The sequence below is a fragment of the Trichoplusia ni genome, chromosome 6 (assembly GCF_003590095.1).
Source record: "Trichoplusia ni isolate ovarian cell line Hi5 chromosome 6, tn1, whole genome shotgun sequence".
Lineage (NCBI taxonomy): Eukaryota > Metazoa > Arthropoda > Insecta > Lepidoptera > Noctuidae > Trichoplusia > Trichoplusia ni.
Genome location: NC_039483.1, coordinates 17,630,282 through 17,638,400, shown reverse-complemented (window position 1 = coordinate 17,638,400; position 8,119 = coordinate 17,630,282). Strand labels below are relative to the sequence as shown.

The window sequence follows — 8,119 nt, the reverse complement described above, 5'->3', positions numbered from 1 at the left end:
GTGGCACATAGAACATAATAAGCTGCAAATAAAAAGAAACATATAACAAACAACTATATGATCAAGATGGGTGAATTGTGTGCTATTTAAAACTTACCCTAATTCGGGATCTTCACAACAATATTAAGTGCAAGTATTCAACTTGAACACTCTCAACTTATTTTTTTTTTAAATTTGAATTTAACGGCCGTGTCTGCTAGGACGCTTGACAGGACGGAAAGTGGTCAGAGGTAACACGCTCGCATCAGCCTAGGAGCGACTGGCCAGTATGTCCCATCTCCCTCAATCGAACTCATTCTTGGTTCGTTCGGTTCATTCGGCGCGTTCCAAAACACGCGTAAACAAAGAACAATGCATTCATTTTCATGTTGTTATTTTATTTTTATTAATTAAGTTTTGCACAGTTATAATTGATTTTATTTATTTTAATATTATTATTATTATATATTGTAAAGTTGTATACGTCCCTAATGTCACTTGTGATAAATAAAACACTAGGATCCAGAGAAGACAAATTTAATGAAACGTAGCCGCGGTGTCATTCTTTGCTCGAAAATCTTAACACCGCGATACAGAAAGGTGACGTCACAGTCATAACGCCATCTTTTGAATAATGATCAAACTACAACAACATAAGTTATGTATAAACTGTCATAAAAACATGTATTAAAATATTGTAAAGAAAATGTAACACTAAACCATTCATAAAACTTGTACATGCCACCCACCAAGGACATAATAGCGTTATGTCCTTTCACAAATTGCATAGATACCACCCACCATGAGGTCAGGGGCAAATAAATAATAACTAAACATCTTAAATCCTAAAATTATCGTAACGTGAAACTTAACTAACATGAAATGAAATCACATCATTTAGCGACAGGCAAGATACATAATTTTGATGTAGGTCTTTTAATAAGTGATCCGTTACACCTGAGAGTTACTACTCTTGTAACCTTGTCCAAACCAGGGTGTCTGTCTACAACCTTACCTAAAAGCCAACGGGCAGGAGGCAAATTATCCTCCTTGATCAAAACTACATCTCCAATATTGGGTTCTGGAATATGTTTTGTCCATTTATAACGCTGTAACAACTGAACCAAGTACTCAGCAGACCACCGTCTCCAAAAATCTTGCAACATGCGTTGAGCAACCTGCCAACGTCTCAGGTTACTGATGTTTGAGTGTTCATAATTCCGTTCAGGAACCGCTATCAGAGGCTCACCAATCAGAAAATGACCAGGTGTTAAAGGCGTAGGATCTGAGGAATTGTCAGACAACATTGATAACGGCCTGGAATTGAGGCAAGCTTCTACTTGAGACAACAGTGTAGACATTTCTTCGTAAGTAAGTGTTGAATTACCTATCACGCGTTTAAGGTGGAACTTCGTTGACTTCACACCGGCTTCCCACAAACCACCAAAATTCGGGGAATGAGGTGGAATAAAGTGCCAGGAGGTGCTGTTATTGCCCAACCACTCTCTAATTTCTGCAGCTACGGACGACTTCTCCGCTGCAACTAAATGTCTAAGCTCCCGGGAAGCACCAACGAAATTCGTACCGTTGTCGCTCCAAATGTCTGCGACAAAACCGCGACGAGCCACAAATCGTTTGAAGCCGGCTATGAAGCCGTGAGCTGTCAAGTCACTAATGACTTCTAAATGAATGGCCTTGGTTGCCATGCATACAAATACGCAAATGTAACCCTTGTATTGATGACCTCGACCCTTTGATGTTCTAAGGTTGATGGGGCCAGCAAAATCTACACCTGTATGGTAGAACGGTCTAGCGGGAGTGACTCGACTTTTCGGCAATTGACCCATAAACGGGGTTTGAGTAGATGCCGAGTACCGCTTACACTTAACACATTTGCGGACATAAGCCTTAACCTTATTCTTGGCTGACAGTATCCAATACTTTGTACGCAAATGACTCAGCATTAGTGTTGGTCCTCCATGCAAAGTCATTTTATGGGCTTCATCAATGACTAAATCGGTGAAATGTCTGTTAGATGGCAAGATGATGGGGTGTTTGACAGCCTCATCCAAATTGGCATTTTGAATACGTCCTTTAACACGAAGAATACCTTCATCATCAATAACTGGACAGAGACATCTCAGTTTGCTTTTAGGTTTCACGCTTCCTTTCATTCTAATATCCTTCATTTCTTCATCAAACTCTTGCCTCTGAACATGTCTTATACATGTTTTTGTTGCGTCTTGTATTTCTTCAGGAGTTAAATACTTGTCATGTCTTTGGCCACCTTGATCCTTCCATCTCAAGACTCTTCTACAATATGCTATCACCCGCACTAACCTTTGGAGAGTGGAATACTTTGTCCATACAGGAACTTCCTGTTGAGTTTCAGTCGCGACGTGCACCTTGATTGTTCGTTTCTCCGTGTTAGTGACAATTGACTTTGGTCTTGAGTATTCAATTGTCTCTTCATGAAGCCACGGTGGTCCTTGACTCCACAGTGAGCTACATGCAAGTTCCTGTGGTGTCAAACCTCTGGATGCAAGATCTGCAGGATTATGCGTTGATTGGACATGCGCCCAATGTGAGTTGTCAATGCGAGAAAGAATCGTGGAGACTCGGTTTCCAACGAAAGTAGTCCAATGACTTGGATGTTTACTGAGCCATGCTAACACGATTGATGAATCAGTCCAAGCGCGTATATGAGGAGGTGATATCTTCATCACCCTAGCGACTTCAATAATAAGTTCAGAGAGTAAGACTGCTCCCATTAACTCCAAACGCGGAACTGACTGCTGCTTAACCGGTGCAACTTTAGTTCGAGCAGTAATTAAATTAACATGAATTTTTCCTTCGGCATCAATGGTTCTGACATACACTACAGCAGCATAAGCGGCAATTGACGCGTCGCAAAATCCATGTAACTCCATCAATGAGTCGTCGGCTTTCGTATTAATCCATCTAGGAATGCTGATCTTATTCGTCTCTACAAGGCTTGCACGGTAAGTTTCCCATTCACTAAGAAGATCTGGAGTTAATTCTGCATCCCAGTCTAGACCAGAAAGCCAGAGCTTTTGGATGAAGATCTTCGAGATAATGATGCAGGGTGCGACCCATCCAAGAGGATCGAATAGCCGGGCGATGTCGGAGATTACTCTTCTTTTGGTAACTGGAAACTGCTGTGGAGGAAGTTGCACTGAATATTTACATTCATCACTCTGACGATCCCATGAAATTCCTAAAATTTTCACCACCGAGTCCAGCTTGATATCCCTTTCCTGCTCTTCCTCCTGCTTTGTCCTTTCAGCATGACTTTGAATTCTCTCGTTCAATTCATTGCAACTGCTTACCCATTTCTGTAGTGGAAATTGACCTTTGGTGAGTACTTCTGTTAATCTTTCATGTAGATGTAATCCTTGATCAACTGTCTGACAACCTGTCATTAAATCATCGACGTAAAAGTCATTTTTTATAATTTCAGATACGTCAGGGTAACTTCCACCTTCGTCGATTGCTACTTGCTGCAATGATTTCACTGCAAGGTAAGGAGCTGTTGCTGTACCAAAGGTAACTCTTACTAATTTATATTCCTTTATTACAGATTCCGGATCATCACGCCACACTACTCTCTGAAATTCCGCATGTTCAGAAGAGACCTTCACCTGTCTGTACATTTTTACAATGTCAGCACAGAGACTTATGGGATGCATTCTCCATCTCATAATGATATGACGTAACGGCGGTTGTAACCTTGGGCCTACCATGAGGTCATCGTTAAGTGACACTCCATTTAGACCTTTCATTGAAGCGTCGAACACTATTCGAACCTTGGTTGTTGTTTTGTCTTCACGTACCACGGCGTGATGCGGTAAATAAACAGCTGAAATATTGTTAAGCTCATCACTAGGTACAGGCTCCATGTGACCAAGGTCGATGTACTCTTGAAAGACTTCAGAATATCGAGCTTTGATTTCTGGATTTCTCTTGAACTTATTTTCAAGCAGATGGAATCTTCTTATTGCGAGATCTCTGGAACTTCCGTATTGACATTGCGGATCTTGATCGCGGAAGGGAAGATTAACTACATACCGACCCTCTTTATCACGGTGAGTAGTTTGAGCAAAAATGTTCTCACAACGTTGCTCCTCATCAGAAAGTATTTTCTGATCAGGTATGACAGACTCTATTTCCCAAAACTGTCGCAAAACTGCGTTGTCATCAGTCTGATCTGAGTTGCTGTGAATGACATGATGACAATGAATAGGGTCATCACTTGTTGAGATTTGTCCAGAGAGGATCCAACCAAGTACAGTATTCTGAGCGATAGGTGCGTTTGGGGAACTCTTAATTAAACCTTCTCTCAGAACTTGGCCATATATTTCAGCACCTAGTAAGATGTCTATCTTACTTGGTGTGTGAAAATCTGGATCCGCTAATGTAATCTGTGTCAGCTCCGGCCAACTGAACACCTCTAATTTTTTAGATGGTAAAATCGATGTTATGCTGCCTAAAACAAAAGCATGCACTTGGATACTAAAACTAGGGTCTAGGCGTGAGTGAATAGTCACTGTGACTGCATACTTAGAGGCAAACGCGCTCTTCTCGCCGCCTATTCCTGATATTACCGTCTTCACTGGAGTCTTTTTTAGTCCTAGAAGCTGCACTGCTGATTCTGCTATGAATGATGCCTGAGATCCTTGATCTAATAGCACTCTCAGCAGTTGAGTAGAGCCACTTCTTGTCTGTGCTTCGACAAGAGCAGTAGCTAACAAAACTTGTTTAGGTAAAGACCCTTTTGAAAAATATGATACTAAATTAGAGGGTGACGGTTCATCTTCTGAAAGCGATGCCTGAACTCTGGATACCGCTGATTTAACTTCAGTTGCTATGTGGGAGTTTTCATTAGGGACGGCTGAGTTTGAGACCGACTGAGGATGTAGTAGTGATTGATGTCTTCGCTTACATATACGACATGAGCCATTATGACGACAAAACTTAATAGAGTGGTTGGAGTTTAAACAATTGAAGCATAAACGCCTGGTTTGTACAAAGTTATGACGAGCTTCATAACTCTGCTTTGCAAACTTTTTGCAATGTGCAATTTTGTGACCTTCCTCGCAGAATGGACAAGTCACTTCGTTAGGTTTATTATCACTACTAATGACATGGTGCGTTGTTGCTTTCTTAATAACACTAGCAGTAGGTTTGTTTGTCCCGGCATTCAAAAACTCGAGGGCCCGGAATCTGGCTTCCAAAAAATCTTTGAATTCCAAAAGTACGGGTAACTCATCCTTAGAACTCAATTTAGTTTCCCACTGTTTTCGAGATTCAAAATCTAACTTTGAGCTAATAATGTGAATGATTATGATGTCCCACGTACTGATGTCAATTCCTAGATTTTTCAGACCATTCAGACATTCCATAGTTGTGTCTAGTAAACCCTTAATGCTACTTGAGGACTCTATTATATTAGCCTGACTTAATAAGCGCTTTAACAAGCAATTGGAGAGAAATCGCTTATTATTATATCTACTGTGAAGCAACGACCAACATTCTTTATAATTGTCTGAAGTGACTGCAATATGCCTGACAAGTTGTTCTGCTTCTCCCGACAATAAACCTTTTAAATAATGCATTTTTTGAACATCTTCTAAAGTATCATTTTTGTGTACTAACGATGTGAATAAATCTTTAAATGTTGTCCACTCCGCATAGTTACCAGAAAACTTTGGAATGCATATTTTTGGTAACTTAACACTGTTAGATGTTGAGTGGTCATTTGTCTTTGACTTCGGATCTGAACTATAATAACCAAATTTATTTAAAACCTCTTTCAATTGAATTTTGTGGAAAATGTACAGTTCTTCGGTAATATCATAAATATCATCCACAAAATATTTATCAGATTTTCGCTGAACATCTGAAGCATTCTGCACTATGTTATTATGAGTTGATGAAAATTCCTTCCACAAAGCTTCAAGTGATTCTAATCTAGTTTCAACATATATTTTGGTTATTCGATCTTTAGGCGCCTTTTTAAAGTTTATCTGAGCTTTTTCTATAAGAACCCTTTTATCATTTTGCAATTTATACATAGCCTCCATGACTTTGAATGTTCAAACAACAAATAATTGAAATAATTCAATGTTAAAATTTCGACTAAGATGGTTATTTTAACCACCAAAGACAAATTTCCACTAATAATAACAGACACAAATATCAATCAGCACACAAATAGTAATATCCTAGAATTTATACTAAAGACATCCACGATACTGAAAAAATTATTAAGTCCAATAATTTTAGAAGACTACTTTCTTCTATCTTGAAACTTGCACATTAGCAAATAGATAGTACTCACGACTTAGTCTTTAACAAACCACACTGGCACTAGCGCTGACTCCAACTCCGTGATGACTGCGTAGCCCCAAGAACGGGCTGCCTGCTGCGCTATCGCACAGGTTTCACCTCCTCTGCTGGTGCTGATGACGTCCAGCAACCCTGCGCCAACTCCGCTCCACTGGCCCTGTCCAGTTCAGGCCACCCTGCGCCGGCTGCTGGTCCACACTCCCCGGCTGCACACCACTGGTCACCACTGCTTACTCCACTCTCGCACACTAGCTTGGGTGAGCGGCGCTTCACGGCGATCCACCCTGGTCTCCACACCGAGATTCACTTCAAACACTTCGGCACTGATCACTCACTTCTAGTTCACTTTATCCGGCTCGAAGGACCATGTAAAGTTGTATACGTCCCTAATGTCACTTGTGATAAATAAAACACTAGGATCCAGAGAAGACAAATTTAATGAAACGTAGCCGCGGTGTCATTCTTTGCTCGAAAATCTTAACACCGCGATACAGAAAGGTGACGTCACAGTCATAACGCCATCTTTTGAATAATGATCAAACTACAACAACATAAGTTATGTATAAACTGTCATAAAAACATGTATTAAAATATTGTAAAGAAAATGTAACACTAAACCATTCATAAAACTTGTACTTGCTTTTTTCTATGTTTTGTTTTATGTATTAGTTAGAATTTAATAAATATACCCACCGCTGCCAACTATAATATGAACAATATGTAGGTAGTTCAATTTATAATTTGTAGAAACAAAACATGATTATTCATGTAACGTTCCGTTACATTACCCCCGGTCCCTCATAAGGATTTTATTTTAAGAATAAAATCCGCATGATAAACTCGTTACGATATCCTTTTATTCATACATTCACTTCAATCATTCCCTCATCTCTCAAAACCAGTCATAATAAACAACACACAATATTAAAATTGTGCGACGTGTCCTAACATACAAAAAAAATCAAACGACTAATATATTCGTCATTGACTTTGGTAACAGGTCTTAATATCGTTTAATAGTGTAAGGGGAAACGTAACAAAGATCACATTCATTTGTAGGTAGGAATTTTTAAGTCCTTAATATGCCAAGACCCTAAATTTTTACCAGACATATCCTCCAAAACATACACTAGTGGTGATAGCTTTTGAATGACCCGGCACTTAATGTATTTGGGAGCTAATTTCTTGCTAAAGTGCTTATCCTTATCGCTCAGGACGTAAGCACGTTTGTATACTACATCACCAATATTAAATTCGAAAGCTTTACGTCTTAAATTATAATATGATGTATTTTTGACATGTGCGTGATGCAAGGATTTTTGGACTTGATCAAAGATTGAACTTAGGCATCCAAGGTTCTCCGCGTATACATCGCGAAGTTGTATATCGCGAACTTCGATTGGGAACACAAAATATCCTCAGACAAAAAAACTTGGCTGAGCTTACAGATCTGCCGTCTAAGATCCGCCACAGTATTAGCTGGGGTTTCACCTCGTACGGCTACCTCGTATTCTAATTCCGACTTTTGTAATGATAGAAACTTAATAGGGTATGCCATTTTAAATACGGGTAAAAAAAAAATCAAAATGGGAGAAAGTTGTAAATAGCACACAAAATTTTATGGAAAGAAAAAAATACTCCGTTCCGTTATAATCTACTTTAACAGAACGCTGTGTAAGTAAGAAGTAACAGAAAGAAAGAAACAAAAAATTGCGAACAAAAGCAGACAAAACAATTTTTGCGACTGGTGTGAAGGTTATGCAAAGAATTG

The 8,119-nt window shown here is 39.4% G+C and overlaps 1 protein-coding gene across 1 annotated transcript; it reads right to left on the bottom strand.

Annotated features, from left to right (window-relative positions):
- Positions 1–872: 872 nt before the first annotated feature.
- Positions 873–7,906, bottom strand: LOC113495194. The gene is made up of 2 exons (XM_026873803.1): positions 7,795–7,906; positions 873–4,771 (listed from the first exon to the last, which is right to left on the bottom strand). Exons 1-2 carry the CDS (start codon positions 7,904–7,906, stop codon positions 873–875), a joined length of 4,011 nt encoding a protein of 1,336 aa, XP_026729604.1.
- Positions 7,907–8,119: the final 213 nt, after the last annotated feature.

Bases quoted from the DNA above. Each gene is read 5' to 3' on its own strand.
- LOC113495194 (XM_026873803.1), bottom strand. From the start codon at position 7,906: ATGGCATACCCTATTAAGTTTCTATCATTACAAAAGTCGGAATTAGAA. The intron at 4,772-7,794 runs GTAAGCTCAGCC...ATTTTTCAAAAG, and splicing joins GGATCTTAGACGGCAGATCT to GGTCTTTACCTAAACAAGTT.